This window comes from Plecotus auritus, assembly GCF_963455305.1.
Source record: "Plecotus auritus genome assembly, chromosome: 6".
Taxonomy (NCBI): domain Eukaryota; kingdom Metazoa; phylum Chordata; class Mammalia; order Chiroptera; family Vespertilionidae; genus Plecotus; species Plecotus auritus.
In genome coordinates this window covers 177,271,783-177,292,580 of record NC_137773.1, presented here as the reverse complement: position 1 = coordinate 177,292,580, position 20,798 = coordinate 177,271,783, and the positions used below count along the sequence as shown (strand labels likewise).

Sequence of the window (20,798 nt, the reverse complement as noted above, 5' to 3'; positions counted from 1 at the left end):
CCTCAGTGACCTACACAAGGAACATCTACTTTGCAAAAACAGTTTGAAACGTCACAAGTGGACAGCTTCAGCCCTCAAGAAGCAACCTCTAGCAGTCCTGGGGTGGGGGAGAATTCCACTTCCAGAGTTACCGTAACGTATTACTCAGAATATCCCGGTCGCAATCAGACATTGCAAAGCACATGAATAAGTGACCACTTGCAGGAAGGGGAGACCTTCACAGAAACTCGCTGGCGAGCTTCGGGGCCGAGCAGTCCGATAACCAACGAAGATGCACTATCACTAAAGTCCCCTGCTTCCTCATACATCAGCGGCGAGCCACTGAAATCAAAAACACTGTCCTTTATTCGTCCCCAGAAAAAGGAGGGGGAGAGAGGAATATTTAAGTATAACTCTAACAAAATATGTACGAGATCTCTGTGAGAAAAACATTAAAACTGATGGAAGAAATTTTAAAAGTTCCACATAAGTGGAGGCATATCCCAGGTCCATGGATAGGTAGACACACTGTTGTCGAGATGTCAGTTCTGCCTGGCCGGTGGGGCTCAGTTGGCTGAGTGTCGTCCCATGCACCAAAAGGTTGCGGATTCGATTCCGTCAGGGCACAGGCCCTGGTTGCGGGCTCGATCCCCAGTAGGGGGCGTGCAGGAGAAAGCCGATCCATGCTTCTCTCTCATCATTGATGTTTCTCTCTCTCTCTCCCTCTCCCTTCCTCTCTGAAATCAATAAAATACATTAAAAATAAAAGTTTTCCAAAGTACCGAAGTCTACTCCCAGACACAGGAAGAAAATATTCTTTTTTATTTTCAACATAGAAATCTTGCCCATCCTCTGCCCACCACCACCCCTCGCCCCCCCGCTGCTTGGCCAGGCCATGCCTAGCGGGACGCCAGGCAGGCAAAAGCTTGGGCAGGCGAAGCTGCCTGTGCAGCCTCGGGCACTTGGTCCACACAGTCAGCAAATGGCCCCGGTCTGAGGCTCAGAGGCAGCCCAGCAGCTGGTCGTGGCCATACATGGGGGCCTGCAACATGGAGCAAGCCCCTGGCAGGAGCGGTGAGCTGACCACAGCTCCCCCGGCCCCCTAGGCCCAGCATGGGGGGTGGGGCCGGCTGCGAGCTGGGAAAGCACATCCTCTGGGCCTCACCCCAGCCCCAGCTTCTTGTCACCATTGCCCTGAGGCTGGTCCTGGGAGAGGGCCATGCCCCCAAGCCCTGGCTGAGCCAGTCCTCAGCTGTAAGTTGGAGGCAACAGACAAGCTGGCCGTTGGCCGGCCCCACTGTTCTCGCTACCACAGGAAGGTGTCCAGCTTGGCCTGGGAGGGAGGGAGCGCTGTCCTGGCCCCCACCTTCTGCTTAGCCTTGGCCTTGGGCTTGGGCTTGACTGGCAGGGGGCGGATCAGAGTTGTGTCGGTCTGAAGGAGATGTCAAGGCAAAGGCTGAAGCGGGGACAGGAATGCAGGCAGGAGAGGCTGAGACTTGGGGTGGGCCACCCGTGATACTCAGCAAGGTCTGGCTCTGCACACCCAGGGCAGCAGGCCCTGGCAGGCTGGGGTGTGGGGTACCCGTGAGGGAGGGTGTGGGCTCTGGAGCTCAGCTCAGCCCAAGGCCACAGACAAGGATACAGGCTGGATGAACTTGGTCCGGCCTCCAAGGCCATCGAAGCCGGTTCTGACCTGCAGGAGAGGGAGAGCTGAGCGACGGGCTGCGGGCCGCGGGCCGGCCCGGCCCTCGTGGGAGGCACTCACTGCGTCCGTGCTGCGGCGGGGCTCCGCCCTGGCTCTCTTGGGCTGCTTCGGGCCCAGGACGGCATTCCGGATGAAGAGCGGGAAGGCGCCGGCCAGCTCCTCGTCTGGCTCGCCCACACAGTGCTGGCCGCCCAGCGAGAGCTGGGGCTCCTGCCGGAGACCAGGGCCGGGCTTGAGCTGGGTGGCAGCGCAGGCGGGCGGGCGGGGATGGAGGACTAGGACCCCCCGTGCCTCTCCGGGGAGCAAAAAGGACAATAGGCAGGTTTCAGGGGGCCCCGCAGGGCCCCAGTCCTGGGCGAGGACTGACACGGTTCTGGCAAGACCTGCCCTCCCAGAGTCCAGCTTCACGCGCAGTCCTGGCGGGACTGAGGGACTCAGCTGCCTGGGGACCGACAGCTTCGGGGAGCCTTACCTGCGTGGAGCCTTTGGGCAGCTTCCTGGGACCGCCCTGAGTGGGAGCGCTGGGAGACACGAAGGCAAGAGGCAGGTGAGCGTACAGGCAGGTGGTCGGCTTAGGACACACCCCCTGCAGAGCCGCCGTGTGGGGGCGTGGCGTGGCGTGCTGGGTGCCGGGCAAGGCACCTCAGTGATCCCTGTGCCACGGGCAGACCTGTGACCAGCTGGACAGTCACAGCGGCCAGAGGGGCGGAGGCAGGGAAGGTTGGACCATGTGCCCATCTGGTGGCTCTCACTCAGGGATAAGCTAACCCCAATGCTCCCCAAGCCCCCAGGCACCTCTCCATGTCCAGGGCTCTGTGGGCAGGAGCGCCCACCCGAGGCACACCCACAGGAGGGAAAGCCCCGACACAGGCAGGCACGCCAGTGAGCTCAGGCCTCGCCCTGTCTGCCCGAGAGGGGCCACCGCCTCCGCGTGACCCTCAGTGAGCAGACAGCCACAGAGCGGGCGGCCGCTCCCTGCACAGGCCGGGCCAGGCCTCCCACCCCCAGCTCCAGAGCTGGGTACCATGTCTCCACCCAATCCCTGGGGCCCTAGCAGCTGCACACCCTGCCGGTCTCCTCCCAGGCGACGGGAGGATGGTGACCTACGGTTGAGAATGCCCCAAAACAGCCCTTGGCCTCCCTGCCCTGGGCAGCAAATACTTCCATGCCTGACGGGAACAGTTCTGGTCTCCATGGTAAACTGCACGTGGCCCGTGTGGCCAGGGAGACAGCCTCCCGCTGCCGGTGCCGCTGCATCCCTGGTGCAGGTCCCCCCATGCCACCAGCTCTGCACAGCTTCCCACACCTGCCGCTACGGCTGCCCCCTAGGGAGGGGTGGGGGCCGGGGCTCCATGGTTTGAGATGGCCCTGCCTCAGGCATGAGTCTGAGAGGTGCCCGAAGGAAGAGGAGGTGCAGAGTTCCTGCTCAGGACCCCGGGGGGCAGGCATTCCACACAGTGGGAGCACCCCCACACCATCAGCCCATCCTGTCCCCACGGGACCTCTGCATTCTCTCCCTCCCCCTCCCCCCATCCCCTTGCTTAAAGGGCGATGGTGACGATGAACTGGACAAGCAAAGGCTGTGCAGTCAGTGCTCAGGGAGGAAGGAGGTGCCAGGCCAGCCCAGGGGACGGCACTGCCCCGCAGCCCCTCGGAGCTGCCAGGCAGACCTGCAGGGACCTCAGCCCCCCTCCCAGCGGTGGGCAGGGCCAGGGACTACCACTCACTGTGCCTTCTCCGGGCAGAGCTTCTTGGCATGGCCATGCTGAAGGCCGGGGGGCCGGGCCGGGGGGGTGTTCACGTCAAAGGTGGCATTGAGGTCAATGTCATCACTGAGGGCTGGCCGGCGAAGCTTCAGGCTCAGCATCTCTACAGGGGCCGGGCTACAGGCACAGACAGAGGGGACCCAGCTCACAGTGGCGCCCAGGACAGCGGCCCCGAGGGCTCCGGGGATGGTTCCGCTCCAGGGGCCTGCAGCCCGCCCCGCTCAGCGCCACCTGCAAGGAAGCCTCATCGCCACAGGAAAACCCTCTTGGCTCAGTCCTCCAGTCACGGACCAGCGACAGGCTGGGCGACAGGAAGGAAGCAAGCGAAACCCATGCACAACCCAAATGCCCAAGGGCTGCTGCCATTTGACCATGCAGCCTCATTTCTCAGAATACAGCGCAAGGAGCAGAAACACGGCCAGATCGCTGCCCCCTCAGCGCTGCTTGTGGCAGACGGCACCTTAGAAACTGAGAATGACTCCCTCACGTTCCTAGCTTGAATATGACAGACATTAAAGGAGGGTTTCCAGACAGTAAACTTAATAACACGGGGCAATGCGCACATGTTACATTTAAAAAGCAATACAAAACCAGACAAATCAGACTTTACAAGAATTAAAAACTTTGTGCATTAAACGTATTATCACAGAGTAAAAGGGCGATTCAGGGAACGAGAGAAAATATTTGCAGATCGTATCTCTGATAAGGGATTAAAACCTATAGAGAACTAGAACTCGACAAGGAGAAAACAAACAACCTGATTCAAAAATGGGCAAAGGTCTTGAACAGATATTTCTCCTAAAGAGATTTACAAATGGCCAATAAGCCCATGGAAAGATGCTCAATATCACTCATCATTAGGGAAGACAAATCAAAACTACCATGAGATGCCACCTCATACCCATTAGGACGCTACCATCCAAACAAACAATACCAACAAACCAATGGCTATCATCAACAAATCAACAAATGACAAGTGCTGGCGAGGATGCGGAGAAAAAGGAACCCTCGTGCACTGCTGGTGGGAATGCAGACTGGTGCAGCCGCTGTGGAGAACAGTATGGAGTTTCCTCAAAGACTGAAAATGGAACTCCCAATTGACCCAGTGATCCCACTTCTAGGAATATATCCCAAGAAACTAGAAACACCAATCAGCAAGGATATATGCACCCCTATGTTCATAGCAGCACAATTTACAATAGCTAAGATTTGGAAACAGCCTAGGTGCCCGTCAGCAGATGAGTGGATCAGAAAACTATGGTACATCTACACAATGGAATACTACGCTGCCATAAAAAAGAAGGAATTACTACCATTTGTAGGCACCTGGATGGAATTAGAGAACATTATGCTAAGTGAAATAAGCCAGTCAATGAAGGAAAAATACCACATGATCTCACTCATTTGGGGATAATGAAAAACAGTATAAACTGATGAACAAAAAGATAGATACAGAGGCAGTAAAGCATCAAACAGACTGTCTAATTACAGCGGGAAGGTTAGGGAGAGGTGGGGGAAATAAGAGAGCAACTGAAGGACTTATATGCGTGCATATAAGAGTAACCAACGGATGCAAAACATTGGGGGGTGAGGGCATGTATGGGAGTGGGGTGGGGGGGCAATGGTAAGATATGTACACATATAATACCTTAATAAAAAAAATAAAAAAAATACCAACAAACCAGAAAAGCAAAGGAATAAGCGTCGGCGAGAATGTGGAAGATGGCCGTGTGCGCTGCTGGGGGGCGTGTGAATGGTCCGACCACCGTGGGCAGAGCAAGGCCGTTCCACACAACATTCAGACTAGCGTTCCGCAGGCCCCAGCCGTGCGGCTCCTGGGAAGCGATCGGAGAGCCGGAGCAGGAGTCCCAGAGGAATTTGCACAGCCACGCTCACAGCAGCGCCGCTCACAGCAGCCAGAAATGGAAGCAGCCAGGTGCCCGCCCCCCGACGAACAGCAAAGCACAGTGAGGCGGACACGTACGACGGGCTGCTCTTCAGCCTCACAAAGGCAGTGCTGCGACCTGGGGGGCCTGGAGGGCACGATGGGAACCGAACTAAGCCCGCCCCGGACCAGCACCGCATGAGGCCTCTGAGCTGGGCCTTCCGAAGTCTCCGTCACAGGGATGGGAAGGGGGTGCTGGCTGCCGGTGGCCGGGGAAGAGGAGGAGTGGGGAGTTAATGTCAATGGGCACCGTATGTCATACAGGTTTTACGCTAATTTGGGGAAACAACTATATGTACGGTGTGTATGCGTGACTTGGGCCTCCCACCCCAGGCCGCACACAGAACACGGACCGCAGGGCAGGCCGCCGCCTGGCAGCAGAGACGGCCTCTGCGATAAGCCCACGTTTTCCACCCTCAACACGACCCGTTTCACTGTCGGGTGGGGAGGTGTTCAACTAGAAGGCTGCAGCCAATGGGATCTTCCTAACCCCCCAGGCCTGGGGGGGCTCCCAGCTCCTGGGGCGGAGGAGGACTCTGGGGAGTGGCAGGGGCCCTCCCCACGTCCCCTTCCTTCCCTCAGGAACCATCCAGGGTCCCCGAAGCCCTCCTCCCTCTGCTCAGGGGCAGGGCTGTGACGTGAGGGTGAGACTCGGGCCAGGAGCCCAGGGGGTGCGGGGCAGAGGAAAGAACTGCGCAGGGATTTGGGGGGGGGGCTGGATGAGCACTTCCTCCCCCCGGCCAGGCCACGGAAGCTCCCCCTTCCTTGCCTGCAAGTGCAATCGAGGCTGGGTGAACCCACCTAAGCCAACTCCTCTCCGGGAACCACAGCACAAGGCACAGCCAGAACCACGCATGCCAGCTTTTCACGGTATCGGCTGTCCTGCCGCCCTTTACCCACCGGCGAGTCCAGGTTAGAGGACGGGCCCCACGAGGCAGAGGCAGGCCGGGTCTGGCTGGGGACGGCCTTTCCTCTCCACGGTCTCATGGCAGGGCTTCCTGCTGCCATCCCAGACCCTGCCCAGGGGAGTCCAGGGCGCGTGCCCAGCTTTGGCTCCAGTTAAGACAGTCTTCTTCCCTTGCACCTCCCGGCCCCGCAGAGGGAACTCAAGATGCGGAGGTGCCCAGTGCCCGGGTCACCCCCACACTGCCCCCTGGCTCATGTGGACAGTTCTTGTGCCCTCACACCGTTCCCAGCAAACCCTTCTCTGAAGAAGCTCCAACTGCCCCCTCCTGCGAGGCCTCTCCTTCCTTCCCACCTCCTGTCTGCCACGCGGAGTGTGCAGCCCAGCAGCCCTCCCGAGCTGGCGGAGGCACTGCCTGGGCCGTCCTGGGGACGCCATCACCGCGGGAACACTTAGCCCGGCCTGTGTGCAGACAGGCCGCGTGCCAGAGGCCTCAGGAGGTGGAGCAAGACGCTCAAAGCCCCACTTTCCCAAACGGAGCCCAGGCCCCGGGCAGCCACCGCCTGTGTGCAGGGGGCCAGTCAGTGTCTCCCCATGAGCTCAGGGTGCCTGTGGGCCTTCCCTAAGCAACGGCCTCCCAACTCTTCAGCCTGTCTGGGCCCCTGAGAGAGGTCTCCCAATTACCCTCTGTAGTGGGGGTGATAGTTACCTCGGGAGGCCACCCTGAAATGACAGGAGTAAAGGACAGCCCTACTGCAACAAATGAATGGGCAACCCCATCAGTACCCACAGACGCCCCAAATTCTGGCAGCGCATGGCCAGGGACAGCACATCTACAGCCCAAACAGCAGAGGGGGTGAGCTGCTGGGGAGACCGGGGTAGGGGGGGCTCTGCAGGGCCACTGGGCCAAGGGCAGAAGAGCCGACACACAGGAAGGCACAGAAGCAGGAGGGCAGGAAATGGTCCTCAACAGTGTGACCCGGCTGCAGCCTAGACCCACCGCAGCCCAGGCCGTCCTGCGAGTGCTGCAGGCCCAGTGCCAAGGGCCCTGCGAGGGGTTTGGTGAGGAAGGACTGGCACGATGCCCAGGGGCTGCTACTGCTGGGCTGACAGGAAGAGGGAGAGGGCGGACCCCAAGCCACACGGGAGGCGGGGCAGGGGAAGGGGCGGGAGGCGGGGCAGGGGAAGGGGCGGGGCTCCAGCACCGGGCTGGACGTGGGAGGGAGCATGATGCTCTTCCACAGGACACGCCAAGTGGCTCAGGTAGAAGGCGGGGCCGCTAGCTGGTGTGTGCTGTCTGGGCCCTCAGCTGGGCAGAGGGGGAGACGGCCCAGCGGGCTTGTGTGACGCGCAGGAGGAGCGGTGGCCGCTCCTGGCAGGGACACACATCCTTGGCCTCTTGGCTCCCTCTGCTGGCAGCGTCCATGCACACACTCCAGGGACCCGAGGGAGTTCTTTCAGTGAATGTTTCCCTGTTTGCTCCCGACTCAGGGGGCGCTGACGGAGCATTTGGTGAGCCATCCCATAAACAGGCTGCGGAGACCCCCAGTGCCCCTGCCCTTCCCTGCCGACCGAGGTCCCGCCTGGGCTGCCCGGACTTCTGCTTGTCCAACCGAGCCCAAAACCTGCCTCAGCTGCTTTGCAGCGAAACCTTGGCCGTCTCCCAGGCAGGAGGCACAGCCTTCACACCCACACGGAGAGCCCCCCGCCAGAGCCAGGAGTGAGGCCCTGACCAGGGAGCTCTTCCAGCGCGGCCTGCACCCCGAGGTCACACACCTCTCCGACACCAGGCGGTTCACCGTCTCGCTGTCCACCGGCGGCAGGCTCAGCGTTTCCTGCAGCATCCGCAGCTTCTTTTTCAGGCTCTTGGGGAAGGAGAGAGAACATGTGAATGGAAGGCTGAGGCGTCAAGCCCAGACAGACCGCCAAGGACGAGAGCGACACGCAGACGGCAGGCCCCCTGGGCGCGGCGCAGGGCCTGAAGCCCCGTCCCCAAGGCCCCAGAGGCCAGGACCCCCCGGCCCAGACGCCTCCCTGGCAAAGCTCCTTCTCTGGTGACCTTGGGCTGTAGGTGCAAAATAGACTTTGAGGGAAGCCCCCTGGTGCCGTCCGCCAGCTCCAGACCAGGGTCAAGTGTACATCCTGACCCACCCGGATGCAGAGGGTGAGGGAGCCCAGAACCAGCTCCACCGACTGCGAAGGCTCCCGGGCAGCGTTAGCCCAGCTCTGCTCTTGGAGGGCACACGACCACCCTCCCTCCCGCTCCGCCAGGGGCGCCCCTCACCGCGATCTCCTTGTCGGCGCCCTGCAGATCCTTCTGGGCCGACCTCAGCTCCAGCTTGGCCTGGTCCAGCTCAGAGTAGACGGCCTGCAACTGCCGGCAAGTGGAGGGGGGTGAGCCAAGGGCGGCCACGTGCTCTGCCCCACCTGCGGCGGCCCAGGCTGCTCAGGGAGACCGGGGCCCAGGAGTTTGGGGGCCCCCAGGGAGACCCTAGCTCTATGGGCTGGGCCGTGGTCCAGCGAGGCCCTTCTGGGCTGCCCCTACGCCCTGCGGCCCGTGGATGCACCAGGCCCAGGAGAAAAGTGGGTGTGCGGACTACATCGGGTTCCAGGAGCCCTCTGCTCTGGGCCTGGTGCCGACCTCCGAAGGCGGCACATTTGGGAACTATGCCCTTCCGCCAGCTGAGGGCCGGAGCCGGGAGGAGCCGGGGGCATAAGGCTGCATGCCAGGAGAGCACGTGCGTGACCCGCCATCCTAAATGGACAAGCCACACAGCCTGAGCCAACACCCGTGAGGACCAGTGACTGGTCTCTGTGAGTCAGGCGACAGCCCTTGGTCAGCTGCAGCCGCAGGCCCCGGGCCTTGCTCAGGGGCCGTGACTGAGCGTGAAAGCAAGATGGCCCCTCTCCCTCCCCCTCTGCTCCCCACAAGGTACCTTGCTTCTGGAGGAAAACAAGTCCTTCTTGAGCTTGTCAGCCAGCTCCCCGGAGGCCTTCCGAGCCTCTTTCAGATTCTCATACTCCCTACACAGGGGCCAGGGAAAGGGACGTCGGAACGGGACACCTGCTGGTCGGACTGAGCACCAACCAAACCCAAAGCACAGCCCAACCCTCACTCCTACTCTGACACCTGAGCTCAAGGGGCGGCACTGTGCGGGGTCCTACCCCGCCAATGCCAGGAGAGCGGCCAGCCTGCTCCCTCTGGTCCTCACTCAGGAGGCCCCTGCACCAACTGGCCCCCACGGGAGGCATCTGGGGTCCTCTGTGCCTGGGGGCCAGGCGGCCCTTCCCCACCTCCCCCCACGGTACTGGCGAATCTGGGCAGTTTCTGCTGTGAGCCAGGCAGGGTAGTGACAGCGCTGCTAGGACCCGGGCGGCAGAGACCACGAAGGGGCTGCACTCACAGAGGCGGGCCAACCTCCTTGGAAATAACGCCTGTAACCACTCCCTTCTCTCAGCAGCCCGAGGCCAGTTATTACTGCCTCCATTCAGTAGGCAGAGGGTCAGAGGCTAAGAAACTGGCTCTGGCCACACGGTGAGGTGGGCTCAGAGCGAACAGAGGCGGCAGGCACCCCCGAGCTGGCCCCTAACTCCACCTGCTCTGCCTGGTACGGGAGGGGCAGCAGATGGGCAGGCGTGGCTGGGTGCCACGGCTTAGTGCCTGGGCTGGGACAGAGGGACAGAGTACACACTTCTTGAGGGACACGCAGTACACGGCCAGCTGCTCCATCGCTGCCTGGCCCGCACCCATGTCTCGGATCATCTCCTCCACCTCAGGCCGCTGGCTCTTGAGTAGGAGCTCAATCCTGAAAAATACCGGCCCACGGCATTGAAAATTTGGAGACAGCTCTGCCTCCCTTTGCTGCTGTTGCTATGGTGACAGCCTGGGCTGCTAGGATGCTTTAGCAGGCGGGCCTGCCCAAAGAAAGGCCCACAGCAGAGCTGAGCACAGCCTTGGGGATCTGCTGGGGAGGAAGGGGTGCTGCCAGAGGTCCTCCAGGCTGGGGACCCCTAGAGAGGGGCTCTTAGAGCAAACGGCCTGCCAGGTCATCTGGCCACAGGCAACAGGACAGGGAAGCATGTGGCAAGGGCCCCCAGGGGAAGTGGAGGAGCCCATAGAGCTGAGCAGAGACCGGTGCCCACACTTAGCTGGCCCGAGCCCCCCCCGGCCCCCCAGCCTCAGAGGTTAGAGCCTCAGCGGTGACCCGACTCCTACGCAGTCCTATGAGCTGTGCCACCCGGGGCCTGGGGCAAGGAGGGCAGCCCGCGCACCGCTCCATGGTCTGCATCTTGCTCCTGAGCCGGCGGGCCTCCTCCCGGGCTTGTTTGGTCTCATCCTGCTGCTGCTCCAAGAACTTCATCTGCTTCTGAGGAGCAAACACACGCCAACATACCTGTCGCCGGCAGCATCCAGGGACCATGGCTGCAGGCGCGGGGGAAACGCCGCCCCAGAACTGCCGGCTTTTGAAAATGCCGAAAACCATGTGTCCCCTAAGCCCCAGGCCGGGCGGTAAGGCTGCTGGGCGCACTCAGCTTGTGCTTTTCTGCTAAGAGGCCCTCGCCAGCAGCTTCCTCACCGCCCCGCGTGCTTCCTCTGAGCTATGTCTCACGTGGGCACAGCCCTGGCAGCACCCACAGGGCCCTTGTGGGCGGCCAACTCCTGTGCTGGGCGTTATGGTGCGTATTGTAGAGTCCAGGCCTCGCTGTCCACCATCTAGACCCATGGTCGGCAAACTGCGGCTCGCGAGCCACATGCGGCTCTTTGGCCCCTTGAGTGTGGCTCTTCCACAAAATACCACGGCCTGGGCGAGTCTGTTTTGAAGAAGTGGCGTTAGAAGAAGTTTAAGTTTAAAAAATGTGGCTCTCAAAAGAAATTTCAATCGTTGTACTGTTGATATTTGGCTCTGTGGACTAATGAGTTTGCCGACCACTGATCTGGACCCATGGACAGCGGCCAGGATAGCAGCGCTGAGCCAGGGGCGGTGGCCAGCTGCCCTCAGCCCGAGACCCTCCACCTCTGGGAATGCCGGCTCTGCAGCCAGGAGCTGCTCTGCTGCTTGCCTTCCTCCGGCCAGGCCACGTGACCCAGACCAGCCACCAGCAGGAACAGAGACAAAGAATACCCGGGGGCTCTGTCTGTTCACAAGGACGCCTCCTTCCCCCTCCAATGGCACCCCGCAAGGACTGCTCCTCGCTGCAAGGCCAGCGTGTCAACTGAGGGTTCAGATCAATCGCCTCCTGCCCCTGGGAGAGCAAGAGGCTCACCAACCGGCTGCTACAAAATTCATCGGGTCTGGAGCGCTGGCTCTGCAGGCTCTGATCCGCCCGCCAGCGCAGCACAGCCAGCTTCAAAGGCCTCGCGCCTCGCTGGGTGCCGTTTGATCTGGCTCCGGAGAGCAGCCCGCCGAGGGCTAGAGTGCGCATGGGTTTCAGGCGCTCCGTCAGTGGAGTACACGCCGCTCTGGGAACATGGCCCCGCCTCACCAGGTCCTGGCTAAACAGCCCCTCCATAAAGTGCTGGGAAGGCCTCAGCTCTTCAAACTCCCGGGTACAACACTCGTAAGTGTGGCCACTACGGCCCTTTTCCTGCGGCTGGTGGTACAGTACGGAGGCCTGGGGAAGAGGGGGTTCGCCTCCATCTTACACCTGCACACACCAAGCTGCTGACCAAGGCAGAACCGAAGTTAAGCCTCGAGCGGTGAGCCCGGGGCTGGGGCTCCATCCCCCCCACGGTGCCCACGGGACCCAGGCCCACCTTGAGGGTGGAGCACAGCATGTCGGCCTCGTCCAGGGCCCGCTGCAGAGACTCCACGGTGGCGTTGCGCTCCTCCAGCGTGTCCCGCAGGGTGTCGATGATGCCCTGGCTGTCCCGCTTCTCCCTCTCTGGAGCAGGGGAGGAGAACGGGGGTGGGGGGGGGGAGGAGAGAGGCCCATCCACCTATCAGCGTGAGAACCTGGGCTTCTGGGCGCCAGCACCCCACCCCAGAGACAGGTGAGGAACAAGGCCCAGGCCAGAGGCTGGTGGCGCTGGAGGGAAGCGGGCTGGAGTCCTCCAGCAGAGACTTCACCGCTGCCACGCCCATGCGGCGTCCAGTCAGTTCATCGTCCCAGAAGCCATGCGGCTCCTGCCAAGCTCCGGCCGAAACCTCTCCTGCAGACACTCTGGTGCATCAGGGGGCCCTCCCAGCTAAGGCTCCCTGGTCCCGGGGGCAGTTTCAGCCCCCTCCCTCCTCTCCTTTTCTGACTACAAGAGGGGCCAGACTCATGGACACACAAGTGGGAGAGCCCCTGGCCTCTCCCACCAGCACCTGCGTCAGAGGCTTCCCACAGCCCCGTGCCGCGGGCTGACTCACCTTTCTGGGACAGCTGGGCTCGGACATTGTCCAGTTCATTCTGCAAGACAACAGGCACCATCAGCAGCAGCCGGGCGTCACAGCTGCCTTCCATCAGGCCGGGGGAGCCCGGGAGGGAGCGTGAAGCCTGTCGGCCTAGAGAGGCACAGACTCTGTACCGAAGGCCAGGCCCAGCAACAATGGCCAGAAGCCTTGCTCTGGCTCCGTGCCTTCTTAAGCGGCGGCTAAGCGGGGGGACATGGCATCAGGTGCAAGACCCCAACCCAGGGAAGGAGGAGCCGCGGGCCGGGGCAGTGAAGCCGGGTGTGCGTGGTCAGCCTACAGCAGAGGCTTCCATGGCTTCCTGGCCCTGGGCAGGCCTCTACCTCTCTGGGCGCCAGCTGCACTTAGAGGGGACACAGAGTTGGCATGGCCAAGGACCTGGGCCACCACTCCTTCCCTCCACCCTGGGGTCCTGCCTGCTTCACAGCCACCGCTCTTGCACGCGCTCAGCTGGCTCTGTGCAGCGCCATCTTCCAGCCCAGGGTTAATAGGGTTGGTGGGCCAGGACAGCTGTGAGCCCTGGATGAAGCTCCACACGTGCGGGGTTCTAACGAGACCGTCCGAGCCTCTCGGAGCCTGTGTATACGTCCCAGAACCGCTGCTGCAGGTCTGCTGAGAGGCCGGCAGCCCTGCGCCCAGCCCCCACTCAGGAGGCCGGGACATTCAACACCCTTGTGGGCACGAGAGGTGCCTGCTCCGTAAGCAGGAAAACCTAAAGGCGTGGCCAAGGGCCCAAGGTGGCAGCTGGATGGGATCCAGGCAAATCCTCCTCCAGGTCAACACAAGACTCAGACTCTCACACGTGACCAATACCAAGGCCCAGCCCCAGGAGGTGGGTAAGCCCCAGGTGGGCTGGCCGGGGCTGGCCAGTGCAGGCTGAGCACCTGGAGGGGGCAGTGGCGGGCTGAGGAGGATGTGCCGGGCTGCCCAGAACAAAAGCCACCTCTAGTCCCCCGGCTCCTGCCACACCCAAGCAGGATGCCTTCCACGCCCTTGATCCCAAGCACTCAAGATGCTGCCTCCCTGTCTCCCAGAGCTGGCTCTGAAAGCCGGAGAGACACGAAGCTGCCTTTGTTGCCTGCATCACGGGGAGAACACAGCTTAAAACTGGGAGCGGTTACCATGACGATGAACGTGCTGGCTTTCAGCACAAAAGCTCCACGTTCCTGAATCAGTGGGTTCCAAGGACATCATGGAACCCTGGAGCCAAGGCCAAACGAGCCCCGATCCGACGGACGCCCAGAAAATGAGCCCTCAGAGTCCAAGCTCATTGCGAACCCCAATCCCACTTCCTCAAGAGGCTTCTTGGGCAAAAGCTGAATCTCAGACCTGGGGGAAGCGGTGGGAGTGCAGGAGGGAGCCCACCCACCCGCTCCTGCAGTGTGGGTTTCTGCCCCGGCTGCAGATCTGGATTCCAGGGCTCTGCCCTCTATTCCTGCCTGGGGAAGACACGGGCACCCGGAATATGCTGAGCTCCCCGGCAGGCGTGAGACACAGCCAGGTTTGTGAACGAAGGGCCCACACATCTCCCTGGCTGCGGGCTAGAAGTTTTCTCTTCTGCCCCTGACTGTCCAAGCAGCAAAGTGGGCTGGGAGGATGGTTGTAGATCCTTGGCAAGGCGAGGGGACCTTGGGAGGGGCACTCTGACCCTGGGTCGGAAATGCTCTGAAACCCCAAAGGGAGAGCTCAACAGCGTGTTTCTCCAACGACTCATCTTCACCTCTCCTCTGTCTCCCCTCCGGAGCTCCCCTCCACGCTCTAAGTGCTCGCCCTGGCTGGGAGCAGAAAGAACTCGCAGAGAGCGTGGGGCTCAGCAGGATGAGAGAAATCCCAGGTACCTTTAAGAATTCTGCGTCTAAGACACCCTCCTCCTCCTGGGCAAGGTCAAAGAAGAGCTTATTGATGATGGATCTCCGGCCAACCTGGATGGAAGAACACGGAAGAATGTGACCGCACAGCTGGGTCCTGGGCCAGGCCTGCTCTCGGGCCCAACATTTCACGCCGTATCCAGTGGTTTATTATACCCCATCCTGTATAATAAAAGGCCAGGGACCCGGAAGTGCCTCGAGCTGGTGCCACGAGCTTGGTGGTTCCTGAGGTCATGTCTCTGGGACCCATATTGTAACCACTCAAAAGACACCCCAACTCTAGGTACTGGGCATTGAGAAAGTCGGGAAAGGCAGAGAAGGGGCCCAAGTCTACCCAGGTGGAGACTGATCCAGGCAGTGAGTGCATCTGCCAGCTACCCGTGGGCAGAAGCAGGCCTCCCGAGCCACAGACCATGAGGCTCCAAAAGGGCCAACGATAACCAGCCTCAGAGACCGTCCCGCGTTCCTGCTTCCTGGCGAGGAGAAGAGGCCTTAAGCTGAGGGACGCCCCCGCTCCCCGCTCACCTGGATTCGGCACTGCGGGCAGGTCCGACTTGGTGCTGTATCGAACCACTGGATTAGGCTGGAACGAGAAGCAGAAAAACAGACTGGCGAGCCGTGGCTTGGCTGGAGACGTACAGGCCAGGCAGCCACCCTGTCCACAGAAGGGTCTGCCTGCTCCTCCTCGACCGGGAGAGAACTGCCCCGGCCAGGTGGCTCAGGTGGTGGGAGCATACACCAAAAACGGCTGCGGTTCAATCCCCAGGCAGGGTGCGTATGGGAGGCAACTGATCAATATTCCTCTCTCCCATCCATGTCCCTCCCTCTGTCCCTCCCTCCCTCCACAGAGGCAATACATGCAGAGACGATCGCTTTAATTTCCCAAAGCTAATTAAAGAAATCATTCCAGCCCTAGCCGGTTTGGCTCAGTGGATAGAGCGTCGGCCTGCGGACTGAGGGGTCCCGGGTTCGATTCCAGTCAAGGGCATGTACCTGGGTTGCGGGCACAGCCCCAGTAGGGGGCGTGCAGGAAGCAGCTGATCGATGTCTCTCTCTCATCAATGTTTCTCTCTATCCCTCTCTCTTCCTCTCTGTAAAAAAATCAATAAAATATATTTTTTAAAAAAAATCATTCCACAAATGGAAGAAACGTAATGAATCCCAACCAGGATAAGTAAAAAATTATAACAACAAGAGAGCTGAGGTGTCTAATTGTCAGACAAAATAGACTTTAAGTAAAAAAAAAAAAAAAAAATGGTTACAAGAGACAAAGAAGGACTTTATATAGTGATAACAGGTTCAATCCAAGAAGAAATAACAATTATAAACACGTATGCACCTAAACACAGAGCCCAAAAATATGGGAAAGAAACTTGCCAGCATTGAAGGGAGAAATCGTACTAGAACAAAAAATTGAAGATGTCAGTACCCCTCGCTTTCAATAACGGATAGAACAATCAGACAGATGATCAACGAAGAAAGGGAGAACTTGAACAATAAAATAAACTAACCAGATCTAACAGGTATATACTCCACCCAGTAACAGCTGAATACGTGTTTTTCTCAAGTGTGCATGGAACTCTCCAGGATAGACCATATGTTGGGCCACAAAACAAGTCTTAATAAGTTTTAAAATATCTAAATCACAGAAAGCGTTGTTTTTTTTTTACCACGATGCAATGAAACTAAAAATCAGTAACAGAAAGAAATAGAAAATTCACAATTACGAGGAAATGAAACAACACATTCTTAAACAGCCAATGCGTAAAGACGTAATTGCAAGGGAAATTAGAAAATCCTTCAAAATAAATGAAAACACAACCTATCAAAACGTATGAAATACAGCAAAAGCAGTGCTAAGAGGGAACCTGACGGTTGTAAACACACATTAAAAAAAGAAGACACCCATTAGGATGGCTACTGTAGGAGCAAAACCAAACCAGAAAATAACCAGTGTCGCCCTAACCGGTTTGGCTCAGTGGATAGAGCGTCGGCCTGCGGACTGAAAGGTCCCAGGTTCGATTTCGGTCAAGGGCATATCCAGGGGTGGGCAAACTTTTTGACTCAAGGGCCTCAATGGGTTCTTAAACTGGACCAGAGGGCCGGAACAAAAGCATGGATGGAGTGTTTGTGTGAACTAATATAAATTCAAAGTAAAGGAGCGGAGGGGAGAGCAAGAGAACCGGATAGAACAGCTGGATCCGGCCCGCGGGCCGTAGTTTGCCCACGGCTGGCATATACCTTGGTTGTGGGCACATCCCCAGTGGGAGGTGTGCAGGAGGCAGCTGATTGATGTTTCTCTCTCATCGATGTTTCTAACTTTCTATCCCTCTCTCTTCCTCTCTGTAAAAAAGTAATAAAATACATTTAAAAAAAAGAAAAAAGAAAATAACCAGCGTCGGCAAGGATGGGGAGAAACCAGAACCCTTGTGCAGTCACTGTGGAAAACAGTAAGGCAATTTCTCAAAACAGTAAATGTAGAATTACCATAGAACCCAGCAATTCCACCTCTGGGTAGACCAAAAAGAAATGAGAGTGCAGACTAGAACAGATACACGTTTACCAACATTTACAGTAGCACAGCTCACAGCAGCCAACACACAGAAACAAAACCAGGCCATTAACAGACGAAGGGTTAACAAAATGTGGTGTTTCCACACAACTGAATATTACCCCATCCTGTATAATAAAAGGCCAGGGACCAAGGTGTAACGACCGGAATGACGGCTCAACCAGTCGCCATGAGGTGCACTGACCACCTCTCCGTCCCTCCCTTCCCCTCCTCCCCGCCCCCTCCGCCCCATGAGCAGTGGCTAGCGGCGGTGGGCGGGGGCGGCGAGCAGCAGGGAGCTACCCACGCATGATTTTTTTAAAAAATATATTTTATTGATATTTTACAGAGAGGAAGGGAGAGGGATAGACAGTCAGAAACATCAATGAGAGAGAAACATCGATCAGCTGCCTCCTGCACACCCCGCACTGGGGATGTGCCCGCAACCAAGGTACATGCCCTTGACTGGAACCGAACCCGGGACCCTCCAGTCCGCAGGCCGACGCTCCATCCACTGAGCCAAACCGGTCAGGGCTACCCACGCATGATTTTGTGCGCTGGGCCTCCAGTTCAGTCCTAAAAAGGAATAAAATTCTGATACATACTATAATATGGATGAACCTTGAAAATATGATGCTTAGTGAAATGATCCAGACTCAGAAGAACAAAGATTGCATGATTCTACTTATATGAGGCGCCTAGACTAGGGAACTCCAGGAGATAAGAAGTTAAAATGGAGCCTTCCAGGGGCTTTGGGGAGGGGGGATGGAGCGTTATTGTTTAATGGGTAGTGGGTGGTTGGTTTTTTGTCTGTAATGATGGGAAAGTTCTAGAAATAGGCAGTGGTGATGGTTACACAGAATTACTCATGTACTTCATGCCACTGACTTGCACACTTAAAAATGGTTAAAACGAATGGCGTCTTTCAGCTTACCAAGTAAACACCATGGGCAAAGCTCAGCCTCCCAAGCTAGAAAAAATATGGACAAAAGGTCCTGAAATTAGATGGTGGCAGACATGTCCAAGGAACACTGCCGGAGTTCGATCCCTTTCGGAATCTGGTGGCAGATCATGCCTGGGTAGGTAATGGCCACTGGCGGGCGACAGAACAAGATTAACACGGAGGCAAAAGGAGAAAATTCGACCCGTCAGAAAAGCCTTCGGAAGAGTAGGAAGCTTGGCTTCCACACGTCCCCTCTCCAGAGGGTCTGTTTTAAAGCTGGGTCAGGCCCTAACCGGTTTGGCTCAGTGGATAGAGCGTCGGCCTGCGGACTCAAGGGTCCCAGGTTCGATTCCGGTCAAGGGCATGTACCTTGGTTGTGGGCACATCCCCAGTGGGGGGTGTGCAGGAGGCAGCTGATGGATGCTTCTCTTTCATCGATGTTTCTAACTCTCTATCCCTCTCCCTTCTTCTCTGTAAAATATCAATAAAATATATTAAAGTTGGGTCATGTCCTTTTCCATATTGAATTTGTTGTTGTTGTTAAATAAACTTTGTAACAGTCCAAAAATGGTTAAGTGGTAAATTTTATGTTATATACTTTTATTACAATAAAAAAAGGTATGTAGTAATTAAAAAAAAGGGGGGGGGGAGCAAGAAGTGGTTCGGATGGTGAATTCTGCTCTGTATATTTTACCACAATACACACAGGAGCCCGGCGCCCTGCACCAGCCCGCCCACAGCTCCCGGGCTCTCTCCCCACCCGCTGTCCTCCATGAACGGCCCTGCAGGGCGGGCAGCATCACCCGCTCCCTCAGGCCGCACCGCTTCGCCCTTGGATGTTAACGGGGTTTGGGGTTTTGCTGGCGTCGGGGAATACATTGGGGGGTCTGACCAGAGAGCGGCCTCTGGACAAACATTCCAAACCGTCCAGCAAACCACAACGAGCCGGGCAGCCAGAGGCCTACCGGGTTTCTATCTCCAAGAACCCGAAAGGGCTCGGCAGTTTGGGGAGAGCTCACCCCGCCCTGGCTGAGTTTTGAAGTCGCATCTCTTCGCCAGCCGAGCCCATCATGCAAGTCCCGGCTCCCTCTTCACTGAACGGGCTCTGTGCCCGCGGACTCCGCTCAGCTGTCACCTCCTGCGGTCTGGACAGAGCCCGCCCTGACCCGCCTCTGCCCAGGTCGGGGACCTCCCGTGGGGCGCCCTGAGTGCCCGTCCGGGCTGCGGGGGGCTGGCAGGCGCAGGCCCGACATCCCACACTCCTGTTGGGGATGAGGACGGCAGAAAGCGTCCAGCCCCCAAACAGCAGCCACTCACCAATGCAGGTGGAAGGTGTGGCCGCAGTGGATGGCGGCCACGTCGCGCGAGTGGTCGAAGAAGTCGGAGCAGATGGTGCAGAGCGCACGGATGGGCATGGTCACCGGACTCCAGGGGCCCGGGTAGCCAAGGACGGGCCCGGGTAGCCAAGGACGCGCCCCCGCGTCTCAGCTCCCTTCAAATTTGGCTCCACTGCGCGACTTCCGGGGTAGGACCGGAAGTGGCTACGCGAAACGTGGAGGCAGAGCCTAAAGGCTGAGTTCGGATTGGACGAACCCTCGGGGGGCGGGGTTTAACGGCCCTGCGGACAAATAGAATCCTGGGGCGGAGCGCGGGCCGGAACCTGGCCGCGGGAGCGCGGCGGCGGCTCCGGGGAAGGTAATTGTACCGCAGAGTGCAGCGCGGGAGCTGGAGCGGGAGCAGCCACGCCGCCGCCGGCCTGCTTTCGGGGCAAATCAGCGCTGATGCGCGGTGCGCCGGGCTCGGGCTCCTTGGCCCTGGCCTGTCATGGCAGCCTCCTCTGAACAGCGGGAGAGTCAGGACCGCGGCCGCAGGGACATGGGACGGTCCGGATGGAGAGCGGGCCCGCCGCGCTCCCGGCAGTGTTGGCCCGCGCGCTGGAAGCCCACAGTTCTCACAGACCCAAAGGATGCCCCACCCTCCCAGCCCTCGGCTGTAGAGTCGTCCTAGAAAGATGGACATGGGTCCTCACCCCGCATGACGGACGATCCCCAAGTCTGCAGGCGGCAGGGCCAGTACCCTGACTTCTGCTCTGAGCGCCCGCGAGGATCAGTTGTGCCCCTGAACTGTATGCAGCGTAGGAATTTTGGAGGCCCAGGTGTTCCATAGACCAGTGACTCACAAACCCTATTTCCCTGTCCCCACATCACATCAGTTATCTTTGGGTCTCCCCTGAGGGACAGCGGCATCCCTGGTGAGTTCTCTGGGCGGCAGGGGATGGAACAAGTCTTCCTAGGAGTTATCACTCCGCTGTTTTTAGCAGCGTTACTCCCCGCCCTCCTCCCCAAGAAACCTCCTGCGGAGCCACGTGATGCACCGCTGGCTTGTTCCGCCTGAAGGAGACTCAGAACCTCTGGGCCCAAGTGGGAAGCAGGGGTGTTGCTCCCAGGAAGAAGGACCTACGCGAAGGGCAGCTAGAACCTCTGTGCTCTGCCCACCCCGGGACCTCTCCCCAACCAGGGAAGCCCCCCTGGGCTACCGGCAAGGTCTCTGTCCATGGTGGTTGGGGGTTGGTGGGTTCCAGTTCTATGCCTAAGTTAAACCAAGGACTCCTTGTGGGGTTTTTTTGTTTGTTTGTTTCTGCTTCTGTTTTTTAATCCTCACCTGAGGATATTTTTCCATTGATTTTTAGAGAGAGTGGAAAAGAGAGGGAAAAACAGAGAGAAACATCAGTGTGGGAGAAAC

At 58.7% G+C, this 20,798-nt stretch overlaps 1 protein-coding gene across 1 annotated transcript; it reads right to left on the bottom strand.

The window, feature by feature from the left end:
* Nucleotides 1-778: 778 nt before the first annotated feature.
* On the bottom strand, nucleotides 779-19,567 carry TRAIP (TRAF interacting protein). The gene is made up of 15 exons (XM_080674430.1): nucleotides 19,374-19,567; nucleotides 15,088-15,145; nucleotides 14,533-14,616; nucleotides 12,653-12,692; nucleotides 12,055-12,182; nucleotides 10,572-10,666; nucleotides 9,992-10,105; nucleotides 9,236-9,323; nucleotides 8,584-8,673; nucleotides 8,076-8,164; nucleotides 3,412-3,567; nucleotides 2,157-2,205; nucleotides 1,745-1,894; nucleotides 1,622-1,672; nucleotides 779-1,411 (listed from the first exon to the last, which is right to left on the bottom strand). Exons 1-15 carry the CDS (start codon nucleotides 19,469-19,471, stop codon nucleotides 1,286-1,288), a joined length of 1,416 nt encoding a protein of 471 aa, XP_080530556.1. The 5' UTR covers nucleotides 19,472-19,567; the 3' UTR covers nucleotides 779-1,285.
* Between the last annotated feature and the right edge of the window lie 1,231 nt (nucleotides 19,568-20,798).